The 14025-nt window shown below is 41.5% G+C and overlaps 1 protein-coding gene across 3 annotated transcripts in view; it reads right to left on the reverse strand.

Annotated features, from left to right (window-relative positions):
- Nucleotides 1-11544: 11544 nt before the first annotated feature.
- The window catches only part of SH3RF1 (SH3 domain containing ring finger 1), a 187680-nt gene continuing 185199 nt past the window's right edge, over nt 11545-14025 (reverse strand). For all 3 annotated transcript variants that reach the window (XM_032298636.1, XM_032298637.1, XM_032298634.1), the window contains exon 12: nt 11545-13945. In XM_032298636.1, the coding sequence (XP_032154527.1) occupies nt 13777-13945 (169 nt within the window). In that variant the 3' untranslated portion in view covers nt 11545-13776. The remainder of the gene's footprint in view (nt 13946-14025) is intronic.

Below are 14025 nucleotides of genomic sequence, written 5' to 3' on the forward strand. Positions count from 1 at the left end.
TAGGTGGGGACCCTGTGGCATCTCTGACTGTCCCTTTCTTTCTCGTGGTTGTGTGTGATAACTGATCAACTCAGAACGGAAGGAACAGGTGGAAAATGTGCAAGCATGGGTCACGGGGGCGGGGGACTTGTCACATCAGATAACGCGGCCCTCCAGGTCTCCCATGAGGAAGCCAGCACTGTGAGGGCAGCTTTAGTCTCCCCGCATCTGAACACAGGAACGTGTTCTGCAATTTGAGACACACGAATCTGTGGTCTGGACTTGCTATCTCTGAGGATCAGCAAAGGATTGTCTGGCTCCCGGGGTGTTTTTGTTCCACAATGGAGAAACACAAACAGTTACAGGTACTTCTCCTCTATTTTGTCCTGTCGGGAAGGAAACATTTGTAAAAGTCACCCCATGTTCTCGATCTTGAGAAATCCCCAGCAGAGTTAGTAGACATCACAAGAACTGCAGAATCAACAACGTGTGTTTCTTTCCTCTCTGTGGCCATATGCCCAGAGTGAGAGGTGTAATGTGAGAAGCAGAGAAAATTATTAGCGATGGAAAAAAAATTGCAGAGAAGGAATGACCAGCCAAGATGTGAATCCAAATAGCAAACAGAGATGCTCGTCAGCGTTCACAGCAGCAAGCACTTGCCGAAATTGCTCCTCATACCAGGATGTAAGTTCTCCGTGCACAATGACATGAACAGCACAGGAGGGGAAAGTGATATGTGACTATTCTCAGAAATGATCTGCTCTTATTTTGCACAAGAAAAATCAGTGTAAGGAAACACTGTCATATTTATCCATCAAATGTCATGCAGTGTTCAATGAGATTTTTATATGATTTTAAAGCCATGCTTTTTATATGTCAATCCCCATATGATCCGCCTGGAGGATTTAAACATTGTTGCATTCATTATAGTGAGAACACAGACATTTTTACTCTGACTGGGTCTGCAAGATCTTTGCATTCTTTCCCTGAAGAGAAATTGCTTTTCCTTTTTTTTTTTTTCTTAACAGAAGGGGGAAAAGGGCCAGGATGGCTGCCAAGAACTTCTTGGTTTGGTTCCAAAGCATTTTGAGCAGAATCTCTGAATGTCAAATGGAACGTCCCATTCAGGGATTCAGTGGGATTGTGGGGATGTGAGGAGAGACTGGGAAATAGTTCTTTCTCAGTTCTTCTCTCTGCTATAATAGAGAGCGTTGACTTCTACTTTTGGAAACTCCTCTCAGCTTCAGGACTTATTCTGACCCCCTCTTCCTGCCCTGTTACCAAAGGTTTAAAAAAAAAAAAAAAAAGCTTCTATGACAGTCTTCTTCCTGATGCAGTGAGCTCTCTGTGAGTGTTTCCAAACTGCAGCCATTGGCCATTGGCTTGTCCACCTACACATACCCCTTTTCCTTAAGGTAAGGTGTTCAAGGTCACCCAACTGGTATTTTTCTGTCACCCTACTTTAAGATTCATATTATCAGTTGCCTATAAGAAATTTACATGTTAAACTCCTGCCATCATTTCAAGCTCAACATTTACAAAATAAAACATACTAACTTGACCTGGAAATATACTTCCCACACAACATCTGTACCCCTCCCCACCAACCCCAGCCCCCTACCAGCTTTTTATTTTTTTAGACAGAGTCTTGCTCTGTCATCCAGGCTGGAGTGCAGCAGTGTGATCTTGGCTCATTGCAACCTCCACCTCCCGGGTTCAAGTGATTCTCCTGTCTCAGCCTCCTGAGAAGCTGGGATTACAGGCACACACAACCATGCTTGGCTAATTTTTGTATTTTTGGTAGAGATGGGGTTTTGCCATATTGGCCAGGCTGGTCTTGAACTCTTGACCTCAAGTGATCTATCCATCTCGGGCTCCCAAAGTGCTGGATTACAAGTATGAGCCACAGAGCCAGGCCCACAATACCTTTTATTGTAATAGCCAAACACAAGATGGGTTGTGAGAACTCACTCAGTAAATTTGTAATTGGTTTTTAAATATAATAGGGTAGAGCACATGAGTATTAATTTTACGCAAATAAAAAGTATAATTCAGCCTTTCAGAATCTGAATCTAGCTGGGTGCAGTGGCTCACATCTGTAATTCCTACCCCTTTGGGAAGCCAAGGTGGGTGGATCGTTTGAGGTCAGGAGTTTGAGATCAGCCTGGCCAACATGGTGGAACACTGTCTCTACTAAAAATACAAAAATTAGCTGGGCGTGGTGGTGCACTGTAGTCCCAGCTACTCCGGAGGCTGAGGCAGGAGAATTGCTTGAACCTGGGAGGCAGCGGCTGCAGTGAGCCAAAATCACACCACTGCACTCCAGCCTGGGTGACAGAGGGAGACTGGGTCTCAAAAAAAAAAAAGAATCTGAATCTAAATGAAATAATTTATCTTTTTCCTCATGCTGATTCAGCTGTGATGTCCTCTTTTATATCCCAGAATTCTGATCATGATTTAGTATAACTAAAACTAGAGAAAGAAAAGGCCAAAACAAACTAAAAAAAACAATGGCCAGGAGCAGTGGCTCAAGTCTGTAATCCCAGCACTTTGGGAGGCCAAGGTGGGAGGACTGCTTGAGCCCAGGGCAACATGGCAAAATCTGGTCTCTACAAAAAATTTTAAAAATTTAGCAGGGCATGATGGCATGTGCCTGTCACCTCAGCAACTCAGGAGGCTGAGGTGGGAGGACTGTTGAACCCAGGAGGTCAAGGCTGCAGTAAGCCGTGATTGCCTGGGCAACAGAGTGACTCTTTCTTAAAAAAAAAAAAAAAAAAAAGACTTTTCAGATGGGAATTTATGGGAATAGTTGGGAATACCATTTCTGGATGAGGACACCTGGCATATTCCACCAGACACCCAGCTCCAGGACAAACGCCACCACTCAAGAGAGTGTTGGGAGCTGGGGAGAGAGGAGAGGAGGGTAGTAGGGCAGGCAGAGATGCAGACACAGGGAGACAGACAGGGAGACCATGAGCTAAGGGAGGAATGGAAGAAATCATCCAAAACATAGGATTTTTTTTTTTTTTTTTAAGAAGAAAAGGCAAAAATGCATTCCCTGGCATAAGGAATAGTTTAGGATCAAAGGCTAAGATTTTGATTTTAAATGTTTTGAGGCCTTTTTCTTTAGGCCTAAGCCACTGGATAGGTTTATATGGTGGGAGAGATTATTACAGCTTTCTCATGGGAAGAATTTCCTTGGCGATACCCTCTTCTTGAAAGCTTCACTCGCTTTGGTTTTATTATAGGGAATGACTGATAATATGCCAATCCCACACATCTGTCTCAGTGCGTAAATAAATCACAGGAAATAAGCATTTCGGTTTAGAGGGTAGAAATTCCAGCCCAACTTTGACTTCTGCAGCCATCAGCAGCACATCCTTGGAATCCCACAATTGCTACCCCAGCAGAAGGAGGAGTGCCGGCTATATATGGAGCCTGCCTTATTGCCATGGTGGCCCGAGTGACGGAGGGAGGTGGGTGGCTCACAGTTCCTCAGCCCCACAGGAGCTCAGCTCTTCCTTTCCAGGCAGGAATAAAGGAAGTTTCCTTACCTGGGACTTGTTCCTTGCAGGCTGCTATTTTTCACGGGCTTGGCTGCTTAAGCACCGTGGCAGCCCACATAATCCATGAGCCACTTTTCAGCACCATGTCTCTTATTCTCTGTGCCCATCTTTATTTCCTGTGCAGAGACGGTTTCAACCATCAAGGTGGTCTCATCTGATATGGAGTCGCTTGAAGCCAGCAGCTGCTCTGCATAGAAGATCCACAGATTTGGTGGTGCAGCTACCTTTTAATGTTTATTTAAAACATAAAAAGGATTTTCCCATGGGATCCTCACTCACACCCCCCAGTTCCCAGTTAGAATCCATTTGTAACAGAAGCACTTACTAAACCTTGGTAAGAAAGGGAAAAAAGAGGAGTTACAAATTATGACTCCTGGGGCTGGCTGAATTAGCTTATATTAGAGAGGGAGCTGGCGGCAAGGTATCAGTCTTCACTGTGCTTCTGCCTTTAGGGAGTTTGTTGAATGTGCTTTTGCGATATAATTTATAAGGAAATTGGTTTTACTCAAAAGGACATTTTTGCTTTATGTCTTGTAGCACCCTTGAGTGCTCAGAAAAAAGGAGAAGGTAATTCCATTAAGCTTTCAATTTTCACTGGCAAAAGAAATGAACTAGATGTGATTGGAAAGATAAGGCACTGGCTTTCACTTGGACTGACCTTGCTGCTGGGGTTGAGGAATAAGAAGCATGGCCTTTGTTCCAGAGATGCCATTTCATCTTTAATTAGAGGGCCATTTTTTTCTTCATAAACCCCAATCTCACTCTGCTGAGAAAATGTCCATTAAGTTCACAGTAGGTAGATCATATGATCATCACCCTAACAGCTTTGGGAGTCCTGTGCCCATGCTGGTGACCCTAAGTGGATTAAAGAGTGTGGTCAGGTGGAGCTCGGTGGCTCACGCCTATAATCCCAGCACTTCCAGAGGCTGAGGCGGGCAGATCATGAGGTCACGAGTTTGAAACCAGCCTGGCCAAGATGGTGAAACCCCATCTCTACTAAAAATACAAAAAATTAGCCAGGTGTGGTGGCAGGACCCTGTAGTCCCAGCTACTCAGGAGGCTTAGGCAGGAGAATCAGTTGAATCAGGGAGTCAGAGGTTGCAGTGAGCCGAAATTGCGCCACTGCACTCTAGCCTGGGTGACAGAGCTAGACTCCATCTCAAAAAAAAAAAAAAAAAAAAAGTAAATAAAATTAAGAAAATAATCTCTGTTGCTCAAAGATGTTTTCATGTAACAAACACACTCAAGTTCTAAGTTGGTGCCTCCAAATGAGAAGCTGCAATGTCATGTTTTGTACCCTTTTTGTGGGTGATCACTTAAAAATAGAGTTTTGGCAAGGCATGGTGGCTCATGCCAATAATTCCAGCACTTTGGGAGGCCAAGGTAGGAGGATTACTTGAGGCCAGGAGTTTAAGACCGGCTTGGGTAACATAGCAAGACCCTGTCTCTATACACACACACACAAATATTTTATTCTTTAAAATGGAACTGTCCAATATGGTAGCTATTACCCACTGTGGCTATTTAAATTTAAACTGGGCCAGGTGCACTGGCGCATGCCAGGGGGTCCCAACTACTTGGGAAGCTGAGGTGAGAGGATGGCTTGTGCCCGGGAGGTCAAGGCTGCAGTGAGCTATGATGGTGCCACTGCACTCCTTTGGGGGGTCCTCATTCCCCGCCAAAGAATAAAACTTAAAAAATGATTAAACTGATTAAAATTAAATCCAATAAAAATTTACTTCCTGACTTTTTTGGTTTCCTTGTAAAAAAAAAAAGTACTTCCTCAGTCACAGAAGCCACATTTCAAGGGTTCAGCAGCCACATGCGACTAGTTGCCACCATATTGGACAGCACAGATATAAAACATTCCCATCACTGTTTGGAGGAGTTCTGTTGGATAGTGCTGCTCTAGAAAACATGTATTGATAAGGTTGTTTTCCTGTGCTCACATTTACATATTTGGAATGCCCATTTGTATAGCAATCCAATGTAATTTTTAAAATGTCATCAGGCTGTTTTAGCTATCAATTAGGCCTTTTGATTTAACGGCCACCTGGATGCAACAGATTGTTCTCCTTCAATGGTGGATCTTCATAGACTCCACCTTCAAATATAATTGAATTCTTTGAAAGTTAAACTTGAGAATCTGCAGGAAGAGCCAAAGAAAGCTAATAGTCACAGTGCCAGCAAGGATTTCACATCTTACTTGCTCACTTTCTGCTCTGTGAGAGAAATCTTGTTTTGTTGTTTCTTTCTTTTTTTTGAGGCAGAGTTTCCCTCGTTACCCAGGCTGGAGTGCAATGGCGCGATCTCGGCTCACCACAACCTCCGCCTTCTGGGTCCTGGCAATTCTCCTGCCTCAGCCTCCTGAGTAGCTGGGATTACAGGCACGCGCCACCATGCCCAGCTAATTTTTTGTATTTTTAGTAGAGACAGAGTTTCACCATGTTGACCAGGATGGTCTCGGTCTCTTGACCTCGTGATCCACCCGCCTCGGCCTCCCAAAGTGCTGGGATTGCAGGTGTGAGCCACCGCGCCCGGCCCTTGTTTTGTTGTTTCTATTCACCCTCCTGCCAAAAGCAGCTCTATTGAGGGGGTGTGGCATTTAAGGCTGCAAGGCCACTTTGTTCTGCATGAACCAACAGGAGTGGCTGAGATCTGTGAGCTCACATTTGCCAAGCAGACAACCTTGGCTCTTGCTCTCTCATCTTCCAATATCTGGATGCTGAGCTATGTGTTGACTATTTGAATCTGTTTCCATGGATGGTTAAGCAACGTGCTTGACTAGAACTGCTGATAACCCCTCTGGTAGCTTCTGTACCAGGAGACACTGGAGTGACAGCCACCTGCAGAAGTCCTGGCAGGTTTCAGGTTTGTCCTCAGATGAGATCTCAGTTTGGATGCATGTACCATAGAGTCATCTTTGGTTGATACTTTTCCTTAGTTTTGCACCATGGAAGCAGTCTCTCAGGGGTTTTGCATCTTGGGAATACATGCAGAGGTACCAGTAGCATCTTATTATTGATTCAGATACATGCCCAATTTATACTGTAAGGCCTTTTTCATGGGTTCCATTGCACCATAAAATATGTCAGTTGGTTCTCAATTTCCCAAAGTAAAGGCAGAGAAGTAAAAGTTAATCCTTTGTGGAAAGGCAATCTCAGGGCTATCTTGAATTCTTAAAGGTAATGTGCTCTGCATACTTATAAAAGGAGAAGAAATTCGGTATCACTCTCTAAATGATGTCATTTTCTGTCTGCTTTTGAATTCCGTCATTAAATAATTACTTCTTCTCACCAAAGTGGGTATCCTTTGTTTTCTAAGTTAATTTCAAACATCTCATTTTCCTAAAACAATTTTAATATTTGTCTCCTCCTTTCCTCACTCTCTTCCCTTCTAAATATGCGGCTTTCATGGAAGTGGGGGGCTTTACTTTTGATACAGGAGTTAAGAAGAAATGACTTAGGCAGATAGTGAGGGTATGGAAATTCTTGGTAAGGCTTTTATTTTTATTCTTTATTAATTTTCTAATTTTTATTTTCTTTGAGACTGAGTCTCTCTCTGTTGCCCAAGCTGCAATGCAATGGTGATCTTGGCTCACTGGAACCTCCGCCTCCTGGGTTCAAGTGATTCTCCTGCCTCAGCCTCCTGAGTAGCTGGGATTACAGGCATGTGCCACCACAGCTGGCTAATTTTGTATTTTTTTTTTTTAATAGAGTCGGGGTTTCTCCACGTTGGTCAGGCTGGTCTCAAACTCCCAAACTCAGGAGCTCTACCCGCCCCCGGCCTCCCAAAGTGCTAGGATTACAGGCGTGAGCCATGGCACCTGGCCTCCCCTTCTAACTTTTTACTAAATGGTAGCATACTGTACCTTACCTGTTTTGTTTAGCTGTCTCAGAGATGTTTCCGTATCCATGCATAATTTCCTCATTCCTTTAAGGTTATGCAGTATGCTGTTGTATAATTTACCATAATTCATTTAACCATTTCCATATTGGTAAGCATTTAGGTCATTTCCAGTATTTTGCTATTATAAACAACACTGCAAAGAATATGGCACACTCGATGAATAAGTATATTGGGACAAATTCTTAAAAGTAGAATGGGGTTGTGCAGGGTGGCTCATGCCTGTAATCCCAGCACTTTGGGAGGCTTAGGTGGGAGGATCATGAGGTCAGGAGATCAAGACCATCCTGGCTAATATGGTGAAACCCCAACTCTACTAAAAAAAAAAAAAAAATTAGCTGGGTGTGGTGGCAGACGCCTGTAGTCCCAGCTACTTGGGAGGCTGAGGCAGGAGAATCGCTTGAACCTAGGAGGTAAAGGTTGTGGTGAGCCGAGATCAGGCCACTGCACTCCAGCCTGGGCAACAGAGCCAGACTCTGTCTCAAAAAAAACAAAAAAAGTAGAACGGATAAACAACATTTGTAATTTTGGTATCTTCTATCTATATTGTTTTCCCTATACATTTTTTGAAATTACATTGTCATCAGCAAAATACTGAATGTCCCTCATTTAGCCAACAATTATTTCAAATTTTTAGAAATTTCCCATTTTATAGGTAAAAAAATTTCATTGTTGTTAATTGCATTTACATTGGGAATTAGGTGGAACATCTTTTAGTGTGTGTGTGTGTATATATATATATAAATAATAATATAGATAATAGAAATAATATTTACATATAAAAAGATACATATTTCTAATGAACTGTCAGTTTATATTTATAGCAGTCAGGTTGGTTGCGGCAAAGACTACACTAGCTTGGACTCAAGAGGTTTATTCTCAAATCAATTATATTGAGAGATAATTAGTTCAGGCTGGCATGAAGCCTCAAATTTACCAGGGTATCATGTTCCTTCCTTGTCCAACCATCTCTTCTGTCTTAAAAGTCACCCATGTTCTAACAGTAACTATTAAAAATTCTAAAAAAATGTTTCAAAGGTACCTATGGCTTATATTACATTTTAAATTTTTCTGTATATTGCTTCAGCATTAAAAAAAAAAAATCAACAACAGGGCCTTTTCGGTCTGTGAAAAGGCTGCTCCTTCAGGGTCTAGCCAATTCTTGAAGATAAGGAAGGGTCCAGTGGGGAGCTTGCCTTTGATATGCAAACAAATCCACCCACAGCCACACCTCTGTTCTCAGGATTCCTCTGCCTTCATCATCCCAGGGCCAGACACCAGGCAACCAGAGACCACCCCTATAACCTAAAGCCTGCTGACATTATTCAAACTAGCCAGTTCTTAACTGTTCACCCTGTCTGCTATGCCTTTCCCGATGAAGCCTAATAAAGGCAGGGACCTGAACCTTTCCTTCGGGCCATCCTGGTAACTTTCGCACAGGGCCCTGCTTGGTGCACCCTGTCTCCTGTCTCTGGCACCTGTGAATTTAATAAACTTTGTTTTTTTCTGAGCTTCTCCTCTGTCTCCTCTTAATGGCCATAGCTGACTGTCCATCTAATAAAAGACCACAAAACATGGCTCAAGACAGTTGCGGGAGTACCAGCCTTCCAGTCCTCATTGCAGTTTCGAAGTGGGGAAAACAAAATGACCAAAAGGTGTGTTCCTCCTCCCACCCCTTTTTTTGAGGCAGAGTCTTGCTCTGTCGTTCAGGTTGGAACGCCGTAGTGTGATCTCGGCTCACTGCAACCTCCGCCTCCCGGTTACAAGCGATTCTCTTGCTTCAGCCTATGGAGTATCTGGGATTAAAGACATGCACCACCACCACACCTGGCTAATATTTGTATTTTTAGTAGAGACGGGGTTTCACGATGTTGGTTGGCCAGGCTGGTCTCAGACTCCTGACCTCAGGTGATCCACCAGCCTTGGCCTCCCAAAGTACTGGGATTACAGAGTGAGCCACCATACTCTGCCAAAAATGAGCTTTTTAACTAAGCACAAAGCTTGGATATCAGTTAATAAGAAAAAAACCGAACATACTGAAAGACTATTGGCAATTTCTGTCACAAATCCCTGGTTGATGTTACTTTGGGGTTTTTGTTCTTATTTGTAGAAGTTTTTTTATACGTAAAGGAAATTCTCTCTGCCTGCTATAGGACTTACAAATAATTTTTTTTCACTGTTTATTCTTTTAACTTTGATTATGGTATTTTGTCATGTAACTATTTTGATTTTTTTGTAGTTGAATTTGTCACGGTTTTCTTTACTTATAGTTTCTAAATTTTGAATCACATTTAGGAATGTCTTCTCATACCAAAGTCTATCATGGCTTCTTCTAGTACTTTCTCAAGGATTCAGAACTTGAAAGACTCATCGCCAAGGTGAAAGAACTCATGGAACCAAATTTCTTATCTAAGTTGTAAGCAATAGCAGTGGCAGCTGGCTCACTGTCTGGGATTATTCCATTATCTTTGGAGACTTACTAGAGTAGTCTGACTCAATAATAGTGTTGAATGGAGACTCAAAGATTAATGCCATTCAGACGTGCCTTCAGCGTGGTTATAAAGCCTGGATCGTCATACTACAGTAAGAATTTGCGCTGAGTGAGATGCAGGTGGTGGTTCTGAAATGGAAATCTAAATAGACAAATTGGAACTTTATTAGTAGGAAACACAAAAGGAATCTAAGGAATACCTGAGAGAAGGTATTTTAAAACTATCACTGTTGCCAGGCGCGGTGGCTCATGCCTGTAATCCTAGTACTTTGGGAGGCCGAGGTGGGTGGATCACCTGAGGTCAGGAGTTCAAGACCAGCCTGGCCATCATGGAGAAACCCCATCTTTAAACAAAACAAAAAAACTGTCATTGTTCACATTGGCAGGTGACTAATTATTCTTCCTGCCTCTGGTGATACTAGGGGGCAGGGCAAAGTCCCCCAGCACACCCCATTACAGCCTGTAGCCACGGGGAGTGAGGGCTATGCTCCTTTGCCTGGACATGGTTAATCTCTTACAAATATCTTGTGGATTTTGGTAGGCTGCGAATTATATTTCTTGAAAAAGAAGTAATTTAAGTAGGATGCTACATTGATAATGACAGTTTAATTGATTCAAAAACACATTTTAAAAAATTTGATGAATACACACAAGGAGTTGTTAGTCAAACATCTATTAAACTTAGTCAAACATCTATTAAACACATTTTCCAAACTTGAATTCTAATGTTGTTTATAGCTCAGCACTGAAATGAAAGTGCTTCTGGAAGTATGCAAATGTGTTCTATTATCATACGAACAGAAAGTTAAATGCATAGCAGTTGGAAACACCACCTTAATTTGTTCCTTCTAAAACCAATTAGACCCCAAAAAAGCATTATATCATATACTCCAAGAGAGTAGATGAAATATTTGAAACCAGAGATAAAATTTGCACTGAGTGCAAATTAAACATTAAAATAGCATTTTTCAAAAACAGTGAGATTATCTCCTTTGCTTCTCATCCTCACCCAGTGGGGTAGATGGCACACTAAAAGGAGGAAACTAAGTAATAATCAACTTGCCCAGGTGACTACAGACAGAGTTTCTGGCAAAGCAACAATACAACCTAGAATTCCTGATTTTCAATTCTGATAAGGAATTTGACAGTAGCCAAAAGTTAACAGGAAAATAGTTTTTAATATGACTTACACGGCCCTTTCATTTCTTGGACGATGAAAATCACGGTGAATCTAAAGATTTTCTCTACAAGCCATGCTGAGACTTACGGGTTATCACACGGTTGGTTACGGGTCTGCTCCTTCTATGGCTAAGACAACTTCTAGCACTCACCGGATGATTTTAGTAACCAGAAGAGGAAGAGGGGAACGCAAGTGCCATACACGACCTTGTGTGACTCCACAAACTCTTTTTAAGCTTCTTGGAGAAATAAACAAGGTTTGTTAGTTGCAGAGGTAAAATGTATCATCATCACCAAACTGATTCTTGCAGACATCTTCTGTTTGAGGTGTATGCAAAGAATTCTTGTGAGGTACAAATTAGGTCAAATTTGTGTGTTTTTTAATTTAAAAAAGTTTTTTAAGGATTGACACAAGGGACACACAAAGGTTGAACATCAAATTTTAATCTTGAAACCTTTTATCCAGTCCTCAAATTATTCACATGAAAAGGAATGATAAATTGTAATTTTATCATTACCATATCACTGTGTAACAAGCCCTTGTTACAAAATCTCCCTCTACTCTCTCCAAAAAACCAATAGAAAACCCATACATTATATTACCTAATGATCTATGAACAGATGAAATTTTAACCAACTTTATACCAGGAAACTATGAACAGAGGTACTTCAATCACATAGCTTAAAATATGGAGAAAAGACAGGTAAAAAAATTATCTTAGCCTGTAGTAGTCTTTTTCTTTTTAAAATTTTTATAAAATACACTAATTTCCCAAAATAAAGAATATTATGACACATTGGTGTCAACTTACACAGATGAAAGCTGATGCCAGCTTTTTTCCTAACTAAAGTTCATTTCACCAAACCCTTATATATTACATGAATATCCAAGTAAAGTATTTTTTAAAAATTCAACACACAGGAACATAATATACAGTGTTTTTTTTTTAAAAGATTAATTTAGGAATGATTTCATTTTCAACCATATAGTGTATCTTTAAGACCATGAAACCTCTTGCCATTGCAAGAAGACTTTTCAGTTCATGTTTTTATTTCCCAGTTTTAATTCTTAAAAGAAAAAAAAAAGATCAAAGGGTTTATTATCTATTTCCCATGAGAAAACTGTGGTAAGGATCTTACTCACTACCAGGCTGTCTTCCCTCCTTTTGTTTTCCAGACTACCCAGATCCATGACTGCGTGGCACCATAATGAAATCAGTGGGAGAGGCCAATGACATCAAAGAATGGATATAAAAAGACAGGCTCAGCTGGGTCCCGCCACAATTGTAAGGTGTGGGCACATTCGCTCCCACCAAGCCTTCCAGAGCTCCACAGTCACAGGAGCAGTCTCCTGGTTAACTCATCCTTGATGTCTGTCTGCTGGGAGGACATAAAAACATTTTCACTAATGACTTGGGTAGTGGCTAATGGATGCCTTAGCCAGAGAGGGAGTGAGCACACTGAACAGACCTGGGTCAGTAGTGGCTTTGGGGTAGAGAAGAGAACACTGTTGATTTTTACACCCCCTGAATTGGTTGACTCTGAGTACAAACTCACCTTAACAGGAAATCGCAATGAAATATACACACCATGCACAGTCTATATCACTGTGGGAATCCAGTAACACATGCAAGACATGAGGAAAGAATCACAATGGATGAATACGAACTTTTCACAGTGTTTCTTACAGCCTTTGACCTAACACGAGTGCAGCACTTACCACTACTATCTCACAAATGTTTCACTTGTGTCCTGGGCATGCAGATCAGCTGGGGTAAAACGGGAAATGACGCATCATAGCCATTCTCAGACAGTGAGTTCAACCTCAATTTCCCCTACTTTCCAACCAAACAATTGAGCTGCTTGTGCTATAAAACTAAACATATTTCTGAATACATTTTGTTCAAGGGTTGTGCTGTGTTCTTTCTCATTGTTTCAGTGATTTCATTCCAGGAAAATTAAAAATCCACACAATTAAACTGAGGACTAGATCTTCAGGGTGATTCTAACCAACTTCTAACTTCTCTTCTCTCAAGTTTCTCTCTACCCCAGGTCCTAATTGATGCTCATTTGTATGTCTGGTTTCCCAAAGAAGAAAACCAAATTAGAGAACTGGCATTTCCAGCTTAAAGAAGCAAAACATAACCCCAAAATATAATGGTAGCAGGGAGGGGGGGAGGGAAAGATGCATTCACTCTATGTCAAAATGAATCTCTTGCTCTCAACAGGAGATAATCCAGCTTCTCCTTAGCTATCATTTCATAAATTAATAATTTCTTAAAATCATAATCCAAAGAATGTATCTATTATAAGAAAAGTTCAAGTTTAAAAAAGCAAATAAATTAGTTAAGCCTTGTAAACAATTGTCCATTTTAGTTACATATCTTAAAAAAAAAAAAAAAAAGGTTTCTCTGTGTAGTAAATCAGACAGTACAAGGCACACCTTACACCTCCGAATCCAGACTGATAAAATCCACACAGACACCTTCTTCACTCTGCTGGCTGGGGGAACTGTGCTGGGGCATGGGAGTCACGCACCAATCCTTAGCCCATCTCCTGACCATCTGGAAGTCCACAAATGTGCTCTCTCCGTTAAGTTGCTTTGTGCTATTTTGTTGTGTGAAGTGATTTTAAGCCTTCTCAGTGTCAGTCTCCTCATATGTTTTCCACGAAGCTCCCTGGGAAGAGGCCAGTTTTCCCATTACGTTGTAATGTGCCTTTGAACCAGCCATCCTCTCGCTTTTTATGAACAAACACAATATCTCCTTCTTTAAGTTCAAGTTCTGCCTCACTCTGAGGAGGATAGGAAACCACGACCCTGTGCCTAGAAAAGAGAGAGATTTTAGTTAAGGTGATTCAAAGCAGTTATTTTAAAAAATGGTGTACCGTTAGTCTGCACGAACC

This window comes from Sapajus apella, unplaced genomic scaffold (genome assembly GCF_009761245.1).
Source record: "Sapajus apella isolate SASKATOON/1434 unplaced genomic scaffold, GSC_monkey_1.0 scaffold39, whole genome shotgun sequence".
NCBI lineage: Eukaryota > Metazoa > Chordata > Mammalia > Primates > Cebidae > Sapajus > Sapajus apella.